This window comes from Ovis aries, chromosome 18, assembly GCF_016772045.2.
Source record: "Ovis aries strain OAR_USU_Benz2616 breed Rambouillet chromosome 18, ARS-UI_Ramb_v3.0, whole genome shotgun sequence".
NCBI lineage: Eukaryota > Metazoa > Chordata > Mammalia > Artiodactyla > Bovidae > Ovis > Ovis aries.
The window spans coordinates 17,010,761-17,030,146 of NC_056071.1; the positions used below are offsets into that span (position 1 = coordinate 17,010,761).

Below are 19,386 nucleotides of genomic sequence, written 5' to 3' on the forward strand. Positions count from 1 at the left end.
GGCTTTGACCTGAAAATGTAGATTTGGGGTGATTTCATTGCAGAAGTTAAGGAGAAAGGAAATGTTATATCTGTATCTCCAGAGGCTCTCTGATTCCCTCAAGATGGTTGGTTAATATTTACTGAATAAATATGTGAGCTAATTGATATTTAATATTATTAACAAACTTCTGTTCAAAATGTGTTTATATTTTAGAATCCTATGGAGGGAAACTAATAGCAGTCATGATGATGATGGCGATAGTGATGACAGCAAATATTCATGTCAGTGACATGAAATCTCCTTAGTAATTTACTTGGTTCCAAATAGCAAAAGGAGTACGTCAAGGCTGTATATTGTCACCCTGCTTATTTAACTTATGTGCAGAGTACATCATGAGAAACGCTGGACTGGAAGATACACAAGATGGAATCAAGATTGCCAGGAGAAATATCAATAACCTCAGATATGCAGATAACACCACCCTTATGGCAGAAAGTGAAGAAGAACTAAAGAGCTTCCTGATGAAAGTGAAAGAGGAGAGTGAAAAAGTTGGCTTAAAACTCAATATTCAGAAAACGAAGATCATGGCATCCAGTCCCATCACTTCATGGCAAATAGATGGGGAAACAGTGGAAACAGTGACAGACTTTATTTTCTTGGGCTCTCAAATTACTGCAGATGGTGACTGCAGCCATGAAATTAAATGATAATTAATGAAAATGAAATTAAATGCTTGCTCCTTGGAAGGAAAGTTATGACCAACCTAGACAGTATACTAAAAAACAAAGACATCACTTTGCCAACAAATGTTCATCTAGTCAAAGCTATGGTTTTTCCAGTAGTCATGTATGGATGTGAGAGTTGGACTATAAAGAACGCTGAGTGGTGAAGAATTGATGCTTTTGAACTGTGGTGTTGGAGAAGACTCTTGAGAGTCCCTTGAACAGCAAGGAGATCTAACCAGTCCATCCTAAAGGAAATCAGTCCTAAATATTCATTGGAAATACTGATGCTAAAGCTGAAACTCCAATACTTTGGCCACCTGATGCAAAGAACTGACTCATTGGAAAAGACCCTAATGCTGTGAAAGATTGAAGGCAGGAGGAGAAGGGGACGACAGAGGATGAGATTGTTGAAAGGCATCACAGACTCAGTGGTCATGAGTTTGAGTAGGCTCCAGGAGTTGGTGATGGACAAGGAGGCCTGGTATTCTGCTGTCCATGGGGTTGCAAACAGTCAAATACAACTGAGCGACTGAACTAAGCACTTGTATAATCTCATTTAAGCCTCTCAATAGCTCTATGCACTAAATGTTATTATCTTCGTATTACAGATGAGTACATTGTGATTCAGAAAATATATGTTGCTTGCCTAAATGAGTGTTGATAAGTCATAGAGCTGAGATTTCAATCTATACCATTTTGCTAAAGAATCAGTATTCTTTAATGACTATGATGCACAACCTCTTAGTAGGTACTAAGGACAACAATAATGATAACTAACGCATGTTAAGCATTTACTCTTTGTATGTCCAGGGTATGTGTTTTGTATACATACTTCACTTCTTGCTTTATCTTTCAAACCAGGAGTCAACAGACTTTTTCTGCAAAGGGATAGATGGAAAATATTTTAGTCTTAGTGGTCCATATGGTCTCTTTTGCAGCTACTTAGCTCTGCTGTTGCAATGTGGAAGTAGCCGTAGCCAATATGGAAATACATGGGCATGGGTAGATTTCAATACAATTTTATTTACAAAGATAAACAACGGACTGGATTTGTCCCAGTGAGCCACAGTTTGCCAACTGTCCTGTTTTGAACAATTCTTTGAGGCTTCTACTATTATTATATCCCATACACAGTTAGGGAAACTGGAGGTTAGAGAAGCCATATAACTTATCTCTCACCTGATTATAAGAATCAGATAGGAGCTGAACAAGCACAGGGGTTGAATCAGGCAGTATGACTCTGTATCCTTAAGGCTTGTGTGTACTCAGTCACTCAGTCACGTCCGACTCTTTGCAACGCCATGGATTGTAGCCCGCCAAGCTTCTCCATCCATGGGATTCTCCAGGGAAGAATACAGGAGTGGGTTGCCATTTCCTCCTCCCCAGGGAATCTTCCCGACCCAGGAATCGAAGCCGAGTCTCCTGCGTCTCCTGCATTGGCGGGCAGATTCTTGACCACTAGTGCCAGCTGGGAAGCCCTAGTGTCTTTGATGCTTAGTGATGTCAGTACTAAACCATGTGGGGTTTTTGATGAGGAATGAATGACACTGTTTCTACTCTCATAAATTCTAAAGCAAATAAGAAATAGAACCCAGGAGCTAGATAAGTTGTATGAAAATAACCTGATTTATTACTGGTAATAAAGAATTAGAGAGCATGGCCCCACCAGAACTGAACTTCCTTATCTAGCCATAGGAGTGGGGCTGGCCTTGCTAACCTCATCACATAGAGGAGCAACGAAGCATATTGAGCTCAGGGAGAGAATGACTGTGTGGGTCACCAGCAGCTCATGCTAGTTCAGTACTCATCAACTTTATGGCCCTCTTTCTCTCTTAGGCAGGTACCAGTGAGGGCTGGAAGTGGAGTGCCAATGTCTAGGGGCCAAAATGGGATATATAGTATTGGGGAGAAAGGTTCCCCTCAAAGGTGCGTGGGAACTCAATGCTTCTGATTGTAAATTACTCTCTGTTTCCATCAATTCCAGTTGTTGCTACATAGCAATTATAATGGTATTTATTTTTCCTTGTTGTTGCTCATCCTAATTTTATTGAAAATAAAAAATAATAGCCCATAATATTTAATATCTGAGAATAGTCTTAGCTTCATTCCATAATTGCAGGCAAACAAATATCCAACGACTACAAGGAGGAATGTTGGAATGGAAGTCAGTCTGGGGATTTTTTGAGACTATGAGTTACCACATATTGCTTTAAAACATTAAATGGTTCTCTAACTAGTCAAGGATAATGAATCATTTAGCCAGGAAGAAGTATCCATCTTAGCAGGAAACAATAACAAAACTCCCCAGCTTCATTAGTAGTTAAAGAAAGGTAATTCAAATATTTTTGGTATGATTCTATGCTGAGTCTTCTACAATAAAAAAAAAAATGAAGACTCAGTGTTGGTGCATCTATGAAGAAAGAGCTTTAATAATATCATACAGCTATCTGTAAATTGGTTTACTTTCCTCTGGAGAAGAATTTGGCAACTTTCAAGAAGGTCCTTAAAAACCTCTCATTTAATCTTGTTTCCAGCCTGACTATCCCTCAAGAAATAAACTTATCAGAAAACAGTATTTACTACATAGATATTTATAGCAATGAGACTTATATTCCCAAATAAATTTAATCCAAATTCCTAGCAGTGAAAAGAAAAGAAAAAGAACATAGTTGATTATTTTCTAGAATACCGCAAAACCATGAGGATCCTGAGTGTGTCAATGCATATGTAAGATGATAATAAGAATAAAAACCTCACCATGAACTCGATGTTATACTAAGCATTTTATTAGTAGTATTTTATTTCATCATATAAATAATTTGTGTGATAGATCTTGTTATTAATGGCTCCTTTTACAAAGACATTGTTCTACTGAGGTTGAGATGTCCGCCAAATGTCAGGAATCTTGTAAAAGAGCCACTAGCTTTTGAATTCAGTTCTGTTTCATGACAAGGCTCAAGTTCTTACCCTTTATGATATTCAGAGTTTCAAATAATAAATGGAAAAAGGAAAAATTAATTAACACTCTACACATGCTGATTGTGTCTTCAGCAACATACAGAACCACTGACAGAGATGAGGGCCATTAAATACATAATCTAAAACTAATTTAATCTTACTGGTTTCTTTTTCTCTTTATCCTCTAAAGGTACGTGTTCGATGACTGTATGGCTGAGTGTGTTTATGTGTAAGTTTTAAACCCTTAATGTCCTGGGCTTATTTTGACCCAGAAATACCCCTTGATTGTTTTAACACCACTTAGGAAGATGAATATATATCATCATAGGTGGATTGTATGTCACCATGGATTAAATGCTTAGCCACGCCTGCAGAGAAGAATTCAGAAAAGAAAGCTGGTAGTGATTGCAGACAGAGAGGAGTTAAAGTGAATTTTCTGCATAGTGCAGTCGTTATTTGCAAAACATTACCACCTGATAACAGCCATGAATATTATCTGACTTAAAAGAATTCCTATTTTACAGGTGATTCCGTGGGGGCCCAGGGAATCCTGAGTGACCAGTGTGTGCGTGCATACTAAGTTACTTCAGTCGTGTCTGACTCTGTGACCCTATGGACTGTAGCCTGCCAGGCTCCTCCGTCCATGGGATTCTCAGGCAAGAATACTGGAGTGGGTTGCCATGAGCTCCTTGAGGGGATCTTCCTGACTCAAGGATCAAACCTGCGTCTCTTATGTTTCCTGCATTGGTGGGAGGGTTCTTGACCACTAGCATCACCCGGGAAGGCCAAGGTACCGCTAGGTATAGTGAAGTGATTTACCCATTGCCAGTCAACATTGGGGGTCGCATTTGCTTCTGCCTCAGGCTCATCCGAATGAGACTGGTCTCCTGCCTATGAATCTATGAACACCTGAAAACAGAATAGGCTAGCAGCCCCTGGAAAAGAATTTCAGTCAAGAAAACTCATTCATCCCACTCTTTATCCATAGCGTGTCTGACTCTTTGCAGCCTATGGATGGTTTTCTTTGCATGTGGATGGCCTAAGTTTATTCAGTGGCTTTTCATTAATTTTTAGAGTAATGCCTTTTTCTCTTTATTTCTTAGTATTGGATTACGCTTTTTGAAACCCCATGAGAACCTATGGCTCTTACAAAGAGTTAGCCATTTAGTATAAGGGTTCAAATAATTTCACCTGTAAGTTTACCAGATTTATAGAGATAGCAAAACTATGGATGTGACTACAAAGTTCTGAGAGAGAAGGGAGAAAGGATGGGAAGCTCTTTACAAGAGAAGAACTCAAGGCCATGGTATTCAATCCACAATATCCTTATGTGAATAAAAGGAATCAGAAATTTACATTTTTGGCTTGTAAGATCCTGAATTTAGATGACTATATTGTTGGAGAGAAACACTAATTTTAAGTTTCTGTGAACATTTCCAGGTTATATTATTTTTCTTTACCCTCCCTCGTAACTTAAATGGTAAACAAATCTGCCTGTCAGTGCAGGAGACACAGGAGACACGAGTTCAATCCCTGGTTAAGAAAGATCCCTTGGAGAAGGAAATGACAACCCCCTCCAGTGTTCTTTCCTGGAGAATTCCATGGACAGAGGAGCCTGGCGGGCTACAATCCATGGGGTCGCAAAGAATCAGACATAACTGAGCGGCTCACACACACTTTGGTCATCGTCCAATCTCCCCCTCTAAGAAGGAAATCAAGTAATCCAGACAAATCTATTGCATCTGAGATGAAATAATCTATCATGGTTTTCTTTGTCTCACAGCTTTTCATGAAGCCCTCACTTTAGTACCCAACATAGTTTTTATCAAGGACATGTGGCTTAGTTTCACTGAAGCTCAGCTCTGGTTCAAAATATTAATGCTCTCAACTGGCTCTGTGACTTCGGGGAGGTGGCTTAACCTGTTTACTCTCAGAGTTTTTTAGCTTTCAAATTCAAGATCTTTAAATTCCTTTCCTCTTGAATACCTTATTTTTATTTTCAAGGCTATGGCCACTGACATCCCCTCATTTCAACATAGGCTATGAGGTTGCAACCCTACCTTTAAGACATAAAAGGCAGAGCTGTTGGATTATGCTAAGTGTTGCAAAGCTTGTATTTAGTTGAATGAAAATTAAATTTTATCTCCATGCCTACTGAGTAGATAATACAGGGACAAAAGCTTAACAGTCCTTAGGTTACAGAAAGGAGTTATAAATAAATGAGCAAAGGAGAGAGTAAAACAAAGAAGTGTGTTGATGAGTGGATGTCACAAACTGAGAGGCAGCAACATGGTGAAGAAGAATGTTAAACCAAGCGTGCAACATTAGAAGTAGAATCTGTTATAAGATGATTCTTTAAAAAGGATCTTAATATTCTTAATCCAAATGTTAATGTATACTGTATCCTCTTCCTAAAGGTGAAGACTTCGAGGGGCAAGGAGTTGTGATTCACTTCTGCTTGGTCATTTTAATATCTTTAGATGATTTTGTCCAACTCAGACCCAGAAAATGTCCTAGTAAGACAAAGACTATCTTCAGGTGTGTGATAACTCGCCATAGACTTACTGATTCTGTTGTGGTGAGAGGTGAGTCTATAAGAAAACTGGAGGCAACTTAGCATAAGTCAATATTGTTTCAGTACAATGAAAATGGAAACTAAATTAAAGCCGTTGTGTTTATGATGACTTGGTACTCATCATTTTGTCACATGGTGGTGTCCAGTCAGGGAAGCTGGCTAGCTCCTTCTCTTTGGCCAGAGTGTGGCATAATAAATAAAATGAAGAGCAGAGTGGTAACTTGTCATAGCGATGGAACTGTGATAAAGCTTTGATAAGTCTATCTAATGCATATATTTTGTTGTTCAGTCACTAATTCCTGTTGTACACTTCATAACCCCATGGACTACAGCATGCCAGGCTCCCCTGTCCTTCCCTGTTTCCAGGAGTTTGCTTAAATTCATGTCCATTGAATCAGTGATGCTAGCTAATTATCTCATTCTCTGCCACCCTCTTTTCCTTTTGCCTTCAGTCTTTCCCAGCATTTGGGTCTTTTCCAATGAGTCAATTCTTCATGTTAGGTGGCCAAAGTATTGGAGCTTCATCTTCAGCATCAGTTTTTCCAATGAATGTTCAGGGTTGATTTTCTTTAGGATTGATGGTTTGATTTCCTTGTAGTCCAACAGACTCTCAAAAGTCTTCTCCAGCATCACAATTCAAAAGCATTTCACTTCTTTGGCACTCAGCCTTCCTTATGGTCAAGCTCTCACATCTATACATGACTACTGGGAAAACCATAGCTTTGACTACATGGACTCTTGTAGGCAAAATCATGTCTTTGCTATTTAATATGCTCTCTAGGTTTGTCATAGGTTTCTTTCCAAGAAGCAAGCATCTTCTAATTTCATGACTGAAGTCACCATCCACAGTGATCCTGGAGCCCAAGAAAATAAAACTGGTCACTGCTTCTACTTTTTCCCCTTCTATTTGCCATGAAGCAATGGTATTGGATCACTGATCTTAGTTTTTTGGATGCTGAGTTTTAAGCCAGCTTTTTCACTCTCTTCATGTGTATATATATATATATATATATATATATATATATATTTGCATATTTATAGCATGTGTATGTTACCTTAAATGGAACAGGCACTAGGAAATTATAATTATCATTCATTTCTACCTTATAGATGAATAAATAGAGGCTTTTGATGCTAAATGTTTGATAAAAGCCAAGCCACTACTATGTGGCTGATCTGTGACAAATACTGATCCCGGATTCCAAATTTCTCTCCTGAAATGTATTGAAAATAATTCTTTAAAAAATTTATTTATAAATTTATAAAGTAGTTTCCAAGACAAAGGGGTTAAGAACTTAGGCCATAAAATATAATCCATTTTAATTGGTGTTCTTGACTAAAGAACTGGCTCGTCTGCATTAGATATGAAGATAGCAACATCCTACATTAGAGATAGGAAATATGCATGCAAATGAGCCTCAGCATTCTAATCTTTTCACCGACTGAAGTTCACGGCCATAATGCAAAACCAGCCAACCTAACTTTGTGGTTGCTCTTTTTGTTCATATATTTCATTACCTAGAAATAACCTAGGAATAGTCTCCTCCACATTCTAAGGAAAAGATGTGCAATTATCTTGTAGGGCTACCTAATATCAGTTATTCAAGGTTTGCCTTAGAAAGGATGGACTTAGCTTTTGGACGCAGGGTCTGAAGAGGTTGAATTGACTCTGTCTTTTACCATTGAGGCACTGAGGACCTAGAGATGATTTGCATTGCAGCTGAGCCCTAGTTTACCACTCAGCCATTAGTACTGTAGGAAAGTAGACCCCGGGGAATTGAATATACTCATCAGAAAGGCAGGAGTTAATGGCACTACTGATGATAATAACCGACGCGTATTGATTTAACAAGTGCCAAGCACCATTCTAAGTTTTCATTCATATAAGCTTTTAAAATTCCCTCAAATAGTCCTAAGAGGTAAAAGAAAGTATTTTGCCCCTATTTTAAAGAGATGAAACCAAGATACAGGGAGTTTAAATAACTTGACTAAAGTTACTCACAAGTGATGGAGCAGGAATTTGAACCCCAGAGGTCGTCTCTAGGACCAGCACATTCAGCCATGATACCAGCTTAAACAACAGAGGTAGTTTTTGTAAAATCGCAAATCTTTTCTTTCTAACTGGATTGTGTGTGTGTCTGTACTTGTTTACCTTGTTAGGAAAACAAGTTGCCCTTTATGAACTACAGGTTGGAATGGAAATGTAAGGAATGTAAAGGGGAGGCTTCCTTAACCATTAGGAAAATGGTGGGGATATAGGCAAGGACTCTGTGGTCACTTAATAGTGCGAAAGTTAGCGGTTTCTTAGAGCCACTCGGGAGCTGCTTTGACTCTCAGTCTTTCAGGACCCCTCCCCCATCTGCATCGTCATCTCCTGGAGTCCTCGGAAAGGAACTGTCCTTACCTACCTCTGTGTCTATAGCCACGAGGAAGGCAGCTGGCTCAGGCTTCCCTGAAAGCTGATAAGACCCTCATGTCTGTCTTCCCCTGATTCTTCTACCACAAATGCTCCCCCTCCCCAGGAATAATGGACTCTCCCCTTCTACCTCCAAATCTGATAAATAGATTGGCAGGCTCTAATTCAGAACCTTAATAAGAACCAAAGAGAAGCAATGGAACCAATATGTTGCTGAATACTAAAGGCTTCCATAGTGGCTCAGCAGTAAAGAATCTGCCTAGCAATGCAGGACACGTGGATTCCACCCTGGGTCAGGGAGATCCCCTGCAGAAGGAAACAGCAACCCACTCCAGTATTCTTGCCTATAAAATTCCATAGACAGAGGAGTCTGGCGGGCTATAGTCTATGGGGTTGCAGAGTCAGCCACAACTTAGCAACTAAATAACAACAATCAATATTTTTAATATAATCATGAGTGACTTTGAAAAACCATGGCTTACAAATAGACAAATCTATGGCTTCAGAGCAGATGTATGAGTTACAACAGAATTAAGCATAAGCTATGTTAGTTTCACTAGTTCCCATAGAGTAAAATGATGGTAGTTCTTAAATCTGAAATTTTTCTTGACTTCCCAATGTGTGCATAGCAATTATGATAATTTTGATTTGTAAAATTCTTCATTATTTTAGGTGTTTCTATTTATGTTTATGACAGCTCTATGAAGAGCCCTAGGTAAACACTGGAATGGTGAGACGGTGAGTGATGCAGGCAGCCAGGTCTGCAAAATCACTTCTTGGGATTTATAACAGATGTTCCAGAAAGCATTCTGTTCTGTCGAATGGCATTTTTGTTATTAACTCCGTCAGCAACACAGAGTTTGTGTCTTCCTTGAGACCTTGGTGGCTTTTTTTTGTTTTGTTTTGTTTTTTTTTTTGTTTTAGTAGCGTAAATAAGTATAGTTAGGAACACTAAATTTCCTAAAGAAATTGGAATGTATAAAACCAAAAGAGAAACAAACAAAAACACACCATTAGTTACATTTCAGGGATTCCTTGGAGCTGCAAGTGACTTAAAGCCCAAGGGAGCGACATCTTTGACCTATGGCGTGTTTTGTTCTCACCTAGTAGAAAATGATATTCAGACTGAGAAGGATGAAGAGCAGAAAGGGAGAGGAAGAGAGGGAGGAGGAGAGAGAAAAGAGAATGAAGCTTTCCAGGAAGGAGCACATGTCAAAGGTGGAAGAGGAAGTTTACCAGTGTATGTATGAGTCTAAACGAGTTCAGGGGCTTTCCTGGTAGTTTAGCAGTGAAGAATCTGCCTGCCAAAGCAGGAGATGCAGGTTTGATCCCTGCTTTGGGGAGATCCTCTGAAGAAGGAAATGGCAACCCACACTAGTATTCCTGCCTAGAGAATCCCATGGACAGAGGAGCCTGGTAGGCTACAGTCTGTAGGGTCTCAAAAGGGTTGGACACGACTCAGCACCTAGACAACAACAACAAAAAGAGTTCAGGGTTTTTGGATTAGCTGTATTAAAATGCAATTCTGAAATAATATGCATATTATATTATCTAACTGCTGTTCAATATCTTTGAGGTGGCATGTTTACAAACTGAAGTTGGAAAATATGTTCTTTTACTCTCCAAACCCTAGAAAGAGATATAGTCTCTCAAACTTAGGCAAGTTAATATGATGTAGATATCAGGAAAGCACAGGTTGAATTATTGAGGAAGTTTTATTAAGTATTTAGAAAATGAGCTGGGTATGACTGAAAACTACCAAATACTCTCTGGAAAAGAAAGATACTCAAACAAATCTGATTTTATGATTGCTTAATTGAGACATTATTGACGTACAATAAACTGCACATATTTAAAATATGCAGTTTTGACTGGCTTTGACATTTATACATACATTCATGGTACCATTTTCACAATAAAAATTACAACTATTTCCATCATTCCCCCAAATATCCTTGAGTCCCTTTGTAATCATAACTCTCAGAGACAACCACTGATTTGCTTTCTGTCCCTAAATTTTAGTCTGTACTTTGAGAATTTTATGTAAATGAAATCATATAGTAGGTACTCCTTTTCCCCATTTGGCATTTTCACTCAGAATAATTATCTTGTGATTTATCTATATCCTAATCTGATTATATTTCATTTTCATAAAGTTACCAGCTAGTTGATCAAATAAATGTGGGCTTCAGCCACAGATGTTTGTTTCTCTAACAGTCTGAGATGGATCAGTCCTAGTTTAAATTTTTTTCACTGGTTGTCCCTTCACACTGGTATACATTTCCTTCAGATCATTGCACAGTTGGCCCCTTCTTGACATTCAAGTCGTGCCTTAAATGTCATAATCTCAGCTTAAATTTCATCATCTCAGCAAGATTTGTCATGGCCGCCTTGCCTAGAGTAGCATTCCTCATCACTGCTACTATGACACCTTTAATTCAATATCATCTGTCTTTCCCAGCTAGAATGTGCAACTCATGAGAAAAAGAACTTTCTGTCTTGTATAAAGAGGTATTCCCAGCACCCAGAACAATGCCTGATGCATAGGAGGTAATAAATAAATACATGAACAAATAAATCTTTGCCAAAGCCTTTCATCTTATGTTTATGGGAAATTAGGGAGACCTATGGGCTGAATAATGGCATAATTCAATGCAATTGTTATTAGTTGAAGTAATATGTTCTATGTCTGTTGATTAATGGATATTTTTCTGTCTCAAGATTTATATCCACAGCTTTACCTTCAGTCCTGTCCTATTCCACAATTTTCAGACATTAAAAAAATGTAAAGAAATAGCTGTAATGGTAGAAACAATGATATTTCTTTCTGTATAATGTGAATCTACCACACATAATAAAGATGTAATTGATATTATAAAATATATTTACAGGTGGAAATGATAGATAGCACTGAAAACATAAAGCTAGATAAGGATAAATTCTGTTTCCAGCTGATGACACAGCCTCTTGGAAGAGTATGCAGTTGTCTCCGTGGGGTTGTAATTGACAGTGAGCTTAAGAAATCTCAGTGTGAGAAGCCTGTCAAAGTTCTGATGACAAAAGAGTAGCTTTGATAGATTTATAAAACACAGAATTGGAGATGTACAAGTTTCCTTCTGCTTTGCTCGTGGAAACACAAAGCCTAAAGTATTTTAGTTTGTTCCTGAACCACAAAAAAAGGAAATGGCTGCAAGGGATTGCTTATATCATAGTAAGAAGAGTCATATAAAAATAGTGCATATAATGAAAAGTAGAGGAAATGGGCAGTGGTTATTTTGTCAGCTGTCTTCAGATATTTCCATAATGAAAAGAAATTAAAGCTAGTCTTGGTTTGACAAAAGCGATGAACTAATATATATTAATATCTGATACAATCTGGTTTGCTTAGTTAGAGATGCCAACAGATAGAATGACTTCAGAATCTTATAGCATTTGACAAAGGCTTTGTAGGGCAGACTTAAGGTTTGTGAATTCTTACTTGAAAAACAGTATATTTAGAATCTATACTAGCACTGCCTTATAAATTAAAATGTATCATACTACTAATAAAGAAAGGTATTCATTTTCATTTATTTGGTATGACATGTGGTCCAGTCACTTAAAAAAAAAAAAAAGAAAAAGATGAAACCATGAATTCTTCCCTAAATTCCGATTGATATTGAATAATCTACTGTAAAAGTAAGTTTGAAGAGTGACTGCTTGGCAGTCTTGTTTGAATTTTATCTTGTGCTATTAGAGGCCAAAAAAGTGTTTGGTTTGTTTTTGCATTTTTCTTAAACCAGAGAATAGCAGTTTTTAGTAGAGTATCAGTTCAGTTCAGTTCAGTTCAGTCGCTCAGTCGTGTCCGACTCTTTGCGACCCCATGAAGCGCAGCACACCAGGACTCCTTGTCCATCACCAGCTAGAGGGGGGATATTAAAGGATTTGGCTTGTAGGTCTTACTCACCACAGAAAATCATTTTATATTCCTCAATTTCCATTCAGTTGGGTGGTTTTGCATAGATACTTGCTGAGATGGTACTGTCCAGAGGCATGGGTGCTGAATTGCAGGGCTCTCAAGGGGAAATTTTCTCAGCAATCTCATTAGTAAAATGAAACTGCAGGCGATAAGATAAGCTTGTCCAATTTATTTACTTAAGCATTCTATTCTTCAAAATTGTATTATTACCCAGGGAGAAGCATTAGCTATTGCTGTATCTTTCTTTTATGTAGACATTTATTTCAAATTGTAGGAAGTGCAATGCATAGTAATCCATATTAAGTTGAGGGTTGCAGTTTTCCTGGACAATTTTCTCTATTAACAAGAAGTGGAGACAAAGGAAGAACAAAGATATTTGTTATGTGCTGTGGAATCAAAATTGTTTCTAAATAACACTGTTGTGTGGTGTATTCCTGGAGGTCCTGACAGCTTCTTACAAGGCAAATGAACATTTCAGCTGAAGTTTGCAAGCAAAACACAAGGCTAATTACAAACTCTTTCTCTGTCTCTCGGCAAACTGCAGGGGGCAAGAGTGAGCTTGTGTAAGCACTAGGAACCTAGATTTTCCTGGGTGCTGTCTTCTCACATGTGTTTTTCAATCTTCCAACTTGTGATTATTATTTTTCAGCACTGAATTAGTGAATCATTTTACATAGTGCTGTTATGTAAAATAAAATGATACTTTGTTTCTCTGCATTGGCCAATTACTGGGTGGAGAAAATTGGACTCCTGAAAGACACATGTGAGCATAGTTTGCCAGATTACAGGAAAGCCTTGTAAAATGCTCCCAGATGTTTGGTGCTAGAGAGGGAATAACGCCAAGAACAAGGAGCAAATTGAGGTGGGTTTCAGATATTACACAACCTATTGAAGTAATAGCTAAGAAAATAAATAAGATCATAGGCATGAAACGGCTCTGCAAGGTCAGTAATCATAGAGTTTTACTATATTAAGCTCGTTTGCTCCTTTCCTTTCTCCCCCTTTGGCTGATGCTATTATAGAAAATATTAAGGGACATTATTGCTAATGCTTAATAAACAGTACATTAAACATGAATCACCTCATCTTTTTAGCACATGGGCCACAGGACAGCAAAGAAGCAAAGTCTGGACTTTTTTTTCAGGGACATGACCCGATAGCTAATCATTGAGGTTGCCTTTTTCAAAAATAAAATAATAATAATAATATTTATTAGTGTGTAGTTGCTTTGCAATGCTGTGTTAGCTTCTACTGTACACTAAAATGAATCAGCTATACATATACACATATCCCCTCTCTTTTGAGTTTCCTTCCCATTTAGGTCACCACACAGCATTGAGTACAGTTCCCGGATGTTCTCATTATTTATCATTTTATATATAGTAACAGTAATGCATATATTGTCCATCCCAACCTCCCAGTTCATCCCACCGCCCCTTGCCCCTCAGCTTTCCCCTCTTGGTGTCCGTACATTTGCTCTTTATGTCTGTGTCTCTTTTTCTGCTTTGCAAATGAGATTGCTTTTTATTTAAAGCTCGGTAAGGCCATTCCTGGTAAGGATTTTGTTATGAAGAAGTTGAAGTATCATAACGAGAGTCTCCTTCCAACCTCAAAGAGCAAAGGAGAACCTGTCCTTCATTAGCATGAGGTTCTTAAACTTGACTATGGCAGAGCCGGTTGGAGTAAGGATTGTAACACTGGCTTCCTTTGAATGCCAGGAAGTGTTCTTGAGTCAGTCTATGTCCTAGTAGCAAACAGCTGGAAGATGGCAATGGGATCATTGAGGAGAGATAAATGAAGGGACTATTTTTGAAGGCAAGATTAAGGGAACCGTGAAAGGATGGTGAAGCACTCTAGGAAGAGTGATGGTGGGAAGGTAGTATCACCCTAGTGAAGTAGACAGATAGAAACAAGAAAGAGTCACCCTTACCTGTGAGAGGTGTCCTTGCAGGAGAAGGAGAGTCCAAGAGAGAAAAATATTGCAGCCACTGCCAAACAGTGTCTTTACAGGGAGGGACGTGGGGGAATAAATGCCGTACCTTTTTCTCTTGCTAACTCCTGATCTCCTCATTATGCCATAGTTTGTCCAAACTGCTCCAGGCCAATGAAGCGTGGTGAGGCCAGTCTTCTAGGTCAGTTTTCTAGGACACAGAATAGGATGGAGAAAGATGAAGAGAGCACCTGGTGGGAAAAATGGGGAATATATAGCATGTTCCACATTTTAGCTTATTTATTTTTGGAAATACACCCCAACATGATTAGCTTCTATGTTTTCATAGATAAGTAAGTATACCAAGTTTAAAGTCTTGAATATAATTTGCCCAGGTTCCTTAAAAAAAATTAAAAATAAAGCTACCATGTGACCCAACAGTCCTACTCTTGGGCATATTTTCAGAGGAAGCTATAGTTCAAAAAGATACATGCATCCCAATGTTCAGAGTAGCACTATTCACAATAACCAGGGCATAGCAATAACCTAAACATCTATCAACACAAGAATGAATAAAGAAGGTGATGGCACCCCACTCTAGTCCTCTTGCCTGGAAAATCCCATGGACAGAGGAGCCTGGTAGGCCTCAGTCCATGGGGTCACGAAGAGTTGGACATGACTGAGCAACTTCACTTTCACTTTTCACTTTCATGCATTGGAGAAGGACATGGCAACCCACTCCAGTGTTCTTGCCTGGAGAATCCCAGGGACGGGGGAGCCTGGTGGGCTGCGTCTATGGGGTTGCACAGGGTCGGACACGACTGAAGTAACTTAGCAGCAGCAGCAGTACATATATACAATGGAATATTACTCAGCCATAACAAAGAATGAAAATGGGTCATATGTAGAGATGTGGATAGACCTGGAAGCGTCAGAAGTAAGTCTGAAAGAGAAAAATAAATACCATCTATTAGTGCATCTATGTGGAATCTAGAAAAATGGTATTGGTGAACGTATTTGCAGAGCAGAAATAGAGTCACAGATGTAGAAAAACTTAAGGATGCCAAGAGAGAAAAGGGAAGATGAGAGGAATTGGGAGATTGGGATTCACACGTACACACTACTGATACTAAGTACAACATAGATAACTAATGAGAATCTACCCTGTAGCACAGGGTAGATTCAGTGCTCTGTGGTGCCCTAAATGGGAAGGCAGTCCACAAGGGAGGGGATATATATGTGCGCGTATAGCTGACTCACTTTGCTGTACAGCAGAAACCAGCATAACGTTGCAAAGCAACTATACAGCAATACAAATTAATTAATGAAAATAAATAAAATAAACGATTTGCCCAGTTTTAAACAAGCATCTATCTGACTTCAAATTCTTCATCTCCTGCTGCTTTTCCTTTGTTTCCAAAGAGCATCTTTGGGGAAGATAATCCACAAAAGGAGAAAAAAAGATTATTATATCACCTTTCCTCCCTACTGTAATTCTAGTAGGTCTAAGTGCTGATCCTTGTTTTCCAAGGAGACAAGCAGGATTAACAAAAGTAACTAATCAGAATTTCTCAGGCAAGGAGTCTCAACCCTGGTGTTCCCCATCCTGCTCCTTTATCCTTGATTGTGGATCTTCTGGGATGCCTAAGGGAAATTTTGAGCCAAGTGTTCTGGGCAAGCCCTGAAGTGCCAGTCTGGGAACTCGCTGCCATTAGTAAAATGAATCTCAAAGGCATTTGTAAAGTTTGAAGACAGACCACTGCCTGAAAATTACAGACCAATGATATGTTTGTTTTGTTGTGTATGTAATTTAAAGATCTTGTGGACTCCTAGTAAGATGAGACAGAACCTCAGTTTTTAAGACTTCACCAGAGGACTGTAAAATTTTCTTTTAAAATAATAAAGTTGGGGAGGTAAACTAATTGAATCTTTAAAAGCAGGAAAATACATTATCATCAATCTTATGTGACATGCCTTTCAATATATATTATATATAGTTTTTAACTTTAAAATGTTTAACCTTTAAAAAAATTATTTACTTTTAATTGAAGGATAATTGCTTTACAATATTGTGTTGGTTTCTTCCATATATCAGCATGAATCAGGCATAGGTGTACACATGACCCCTCCCTCTTGAACCTCTCTCCCAATTCCCACCCCTTCCCACCCATCTGGATTGTCACGGAGGTTTGAGCTTCCTGTATCTTCTTTGAATAATTTATGGTTTGAGCTTCCCTGGTGACTCAGTGACAACGAATCTCCCTGCCAATGTGGGAGATGCAGGTTTGAGCCTGGGTCAGGAAGATCCCCTGGAGAAGGAAATGGCAACATGAGACGCTGGTGGGCTATATGTAGTCCACGGCATTGCAAAAGATTAGACACGACTTAGCAACTAAGCAACAGCAGCAATTTCAGCTTGATTAAAAAGTTGAAAGAACCATCCAAATACCTTCAATAAAATTCCTCAGATGTCAATATTTTGTACATCTGCTCTCACTTTTTCCTTCTCTCTTTCACACACACGTGTGCACAGAAACACAGCAGTATTTTTTTCTGAGCTATTAGAGAACAAGCTGTAAACATCATGCAAACTTATCTTTAAATACCTCAGTGTACATTTCCTAAAAACAATGATGTTCCTGTATATAACTATAGGACACAAATCTGGAAGACTCAGCAGTGGCCACAGGTCTGGAAAAAGTCAGTTTTCATTCCAATCCCAAAGAAAGGCAATGCCAAAGAATGCTCAAACTACCACACAATTGCACTCATCTCACACGCTAGTAAATTAATGCTCAAAATTCTCCAAGCCAGGCTTCAGCAATACGTGAACTGTGAACTTCCAGATGTTCAAGCTGGTTTTAGAAAAGGCAGAGGAACCAGAGATCAAATTGCCAACATCCACTGGATCATGGAAAAAGCAAGAGAGTTCCAGAAAAACATCTATTTCTACTTTTTTGACTATGCCAAAATCTTTGACTGTGTGGATCACAATGAACTGTGGAAAATTCTGAAAGAGGTGGGAATAGCACAGTACCTGACCTGCCTCTTGAGAAACCTGTATGCAAGTCAGGAAGTAACATTTAGAACTGGACATGGAACAACAGACTGGTTCCAAATAGGAAAAGGAGTACGTTAAGGCTGTATATTGTCACCCTGCTTATTTAATTTATATGCAGAGTACATCAAGAGAAACGCTGGGCTGGAGGAAGCACAAGCTGGAATCAAGATTGCCAGAAGAAATCTCAACAACCTCAGATGCACAGATGACACCATCCTTATGGCAGAAAGTGAAGAACTAAAGAGCCTCTTGATGAAAGTGAAAGGGGAGAGTGAAAAAGTTGGCTTAAAACTCAACATTCAGAAAACTAAGATCAATGCATCTAGTCCCGTCACTTCATGGGAAATAGATGGGGAAACAGTGGAAACAGTGGCTGACTTTATTTTTCTGGGCTCCAAAATCACTGCAGATGATGATTGCAGCCATGAAATTAAAAGGCACTTATTCCTTGGAAGGAAAGATATGACCAACCTAGACAACTTATTAAAAAGCAGAGACATTACTTTGCCAACAAAGGTTCGTGTAGTGAAGGCTATGGTTTTTCCAGTGGTCATGTATGGATGTGACAGTTGGACTATAAAGAAAGCTGAGCGCCGAAGAATTGATGCTTTTGAACTGTGGTGTTGGAGAAGACTCTTGTGAGTCCCTTGAACCGCAAGGAGATCCAACCAGTCCATCCTAAAGGAGATCAGCCCTGGATGTTCATTGGAAGGACTGTTGCTAAAGCTGAAACTCCAATACTTTGGCCACCTGATGTGAAGAGCTGACTCATTTGAAAAGACCCTGATGCTGGGAAAGATTGAGGGCAGGAGGAGAAGGGGACAACAGAGGATGAGATGTTTGAATGGCATCACTGACTCAATGGACATGGTTTTGGGTGGACTCTGGGTGTTGGTGATGGACAGGGAGGCCTGGCGTGCTGCGGTTCATGGGATCGCAAAGAGTCGGAAATGGCTGAGTGACTGAACTGAACTGAACTATTATAAAAATGAATAATAATTGACACTGTGAAAATAATCTATAAATCTTATTCAAAAATGTTTGTTTCAGTAATGCACTTTATAACCAAAGGAAAAAAAAAAAGACTATAGGATCCAATTCAGAATAATAAGTTTCATTTAGCTGTCAAATCTCTTGAGTCTCCTTTAATGTAAAACAATTTCTTGGACTTACTTTACATTTCATGACCTTTACATTAAAAATATTCAGGCCAGTTACTTTGGAGAATTTCTCTCTCAATCTTAGTTTGCCTGATGTCTTATTGTGATTAAAATCAGGTTGTGTACTTTTGGCAAGAATACCACAGAAATAGTGTCTTATCTTTCTCAGTGCTTCATGTTAAGAACCACATAATATATATTTGTTCCATTACTGATGATGTTACACTTTGATTACTTGTTTAAACTGCCAAGCTTCTCCACTATAAAGTTACTTTTTTCCTTTTTATTTAATAAGCATCTAGTGGGAAAATTTCTGGAGACTATATAAGTATTCCATTCTTCATCAAGCATTCCCCTATTGGTATTAGCATCCATTAATTGCCTATATTATTTTGGTATAATTATTGTAGTATAACCAGGTGATTATTTCTCAATTCCGCTATTTTTTCTACATTTATTGGTTAGCACTCCATTGTAAGGAATAACTATTCTTTCTGAGTGATTTACATCTCTATGTATTTACTGATTTTTTCAATGGTCATAATTAATTGCTAATAGTTATTTATTTTGATGCTCAAACTGTCCTTAATTTGGATAAAGGAAATTCCTTCTTACTGGCCC

At 38.5% G+C, this 19,386-nt stretch overlaps 1 protein-coding gene across 15 annotated transcripts in view; it reads left to right on the plus strand.

The window, feature by feature from the left end:
• The window catches only part of AGBL1 (AGBL carboxypeptidase 1), a 1,135,995-nt gene that overhangs the window by 682,229 nt on the left and 434,380 nt on the right, over positions 1-19,386 (plus strand). For 2 of the 15 annotated variants that reach the window (XM_060401585.1, XM_060401593.1), the window contains one exon: positions 196-3,819. The exons of the other annotated variants lie outside the window; for them this stretch is intronic. In XM_060401585.1, coding sequence (XP_060257568.1) covers positions 196-271 — 76 coding nt within the window. In that variant the 3' untranslated portion in view covers positions 272-3,819. Of the gene's footprint in view, positions 1-195; positions 3,820-19,386 lie in introns of those variants that run through there. 15 annotated transcript variants of the gene reach the window in all.